The sequence below is a fragment of the Grammomys surdaster genome, unplaced genomic scaffold (assembly GCF_004785775.1).
Source record: "Grammomys surdaster isolate TR1022 unplaced genomic scaffold, NIH_TR_1.0 334, whole genome shotgun sequence".
Taxonomy (NCBI): Eukaryota; Metazoa; Chordata; class Mammalia; order Rodentia; family Muridae; genus Grammomys; species Grammomys surdaster.
In genome coordinates, this window is record NW_021604753.1 from 252,461 (window position 1) to 253,346 (window position 886).

An 886-nucleotide genomic window follows, 5' to 3' on the forward strand; every position below is an offset into this window, starting at 1 on the left:
CATGCTCCCTCCTTCCATCCCTCCTACATGCTCCCTCCTTCCATCCCTCCTACATGCTCATGCCAGTTTCTAGCTCCCAGATAACAAGAAATGGCAGACTAGCCAAGAAGTGTATATTCTTCAAACGTTTTGAGAGTGGCACACAGGAGTCTTCCTGTTACAGTTGGTAGCACCAAGGTTAACATGTCTAGCGTCCTTGCGGAACAGCCACTGGGCAAATATACCTCCCAGCTCAGCTCAGCTCAGCTCCAGCCCAGCCAGCCTATAGAGGCACTGCAGACAGAAGTCTAACGTAAGTTAGTATTTGCCTGTAGACAGGAAGGAAGGGTCTAGAACAAAGTCTGTACCTGATTTGCTGCAGTAGAGATGTTCCCGGAAAAGAAGCAGAACCTATGTGATCCCCATCCTGTGGTTCCCATGGCAACACATGACCATACAAAATGGATTAAGCATCTCTCCCCCTGGTTATCAATTACCTTTTTTAAGGCAGAGATGATCTTAGATCTCAAGATGGCAAGGGCACAGAGTAGGGCTACAAGCCAGAAAGTAAGCATAATCCCCGAGGACTGGACTCCCTTCCTTCGCTCAAGCTGAATTAAAAAGGTGGCGAGCAGCTGGAAGAGAAAAGTACGTAAGAGTTTAGAGAAAGCAGGACCCCAGGGTCCCATGGTGCCTGAGTAAGTATGCATGACTCAGAGGTCCAAGAACTGCCTGGAGAGGCCCTTACCCCAGTCACAGCTGTACCATAGCAGCTACCTAAAGGGTTGTAGCTGTTTTCTAAGGGTTTCTTTCTTTTTACTCTGTGTATTCCTGTTAAGAGTGTGTGCCATATATGCACGTGTCTGTATGGGTGCACATGTGCAGAGAGTGTGTGCCATGTATGCAC

General features: G+C 48.2%; 1 protein-coding gene across 2 annotated transcripts in view; it reads right to left on the bottom strand.

Annotated features, from left to right (window-relative positions):
• Abcc1 (ATP binding cassette subfamily C member 1) overlaps nucleotides 1-886 on the bottom strand; it is a 108,331-nt gene that overhangs the window by 72,672 nt on the left and 34,773 nt on the right. For both annotated transcript variants that reach the window (XM_028778382.1, XM_028778383.1), the window contains exon 4: nucleotides 477-614. In XM_028778382.1, the coding sequence (XP_028634215.1) occupies nucleotides 477-614 (138 nt within the window). The remainder of the gene's footprint in view (nucleotides 1-476; nucleotides 615-886) is intronic.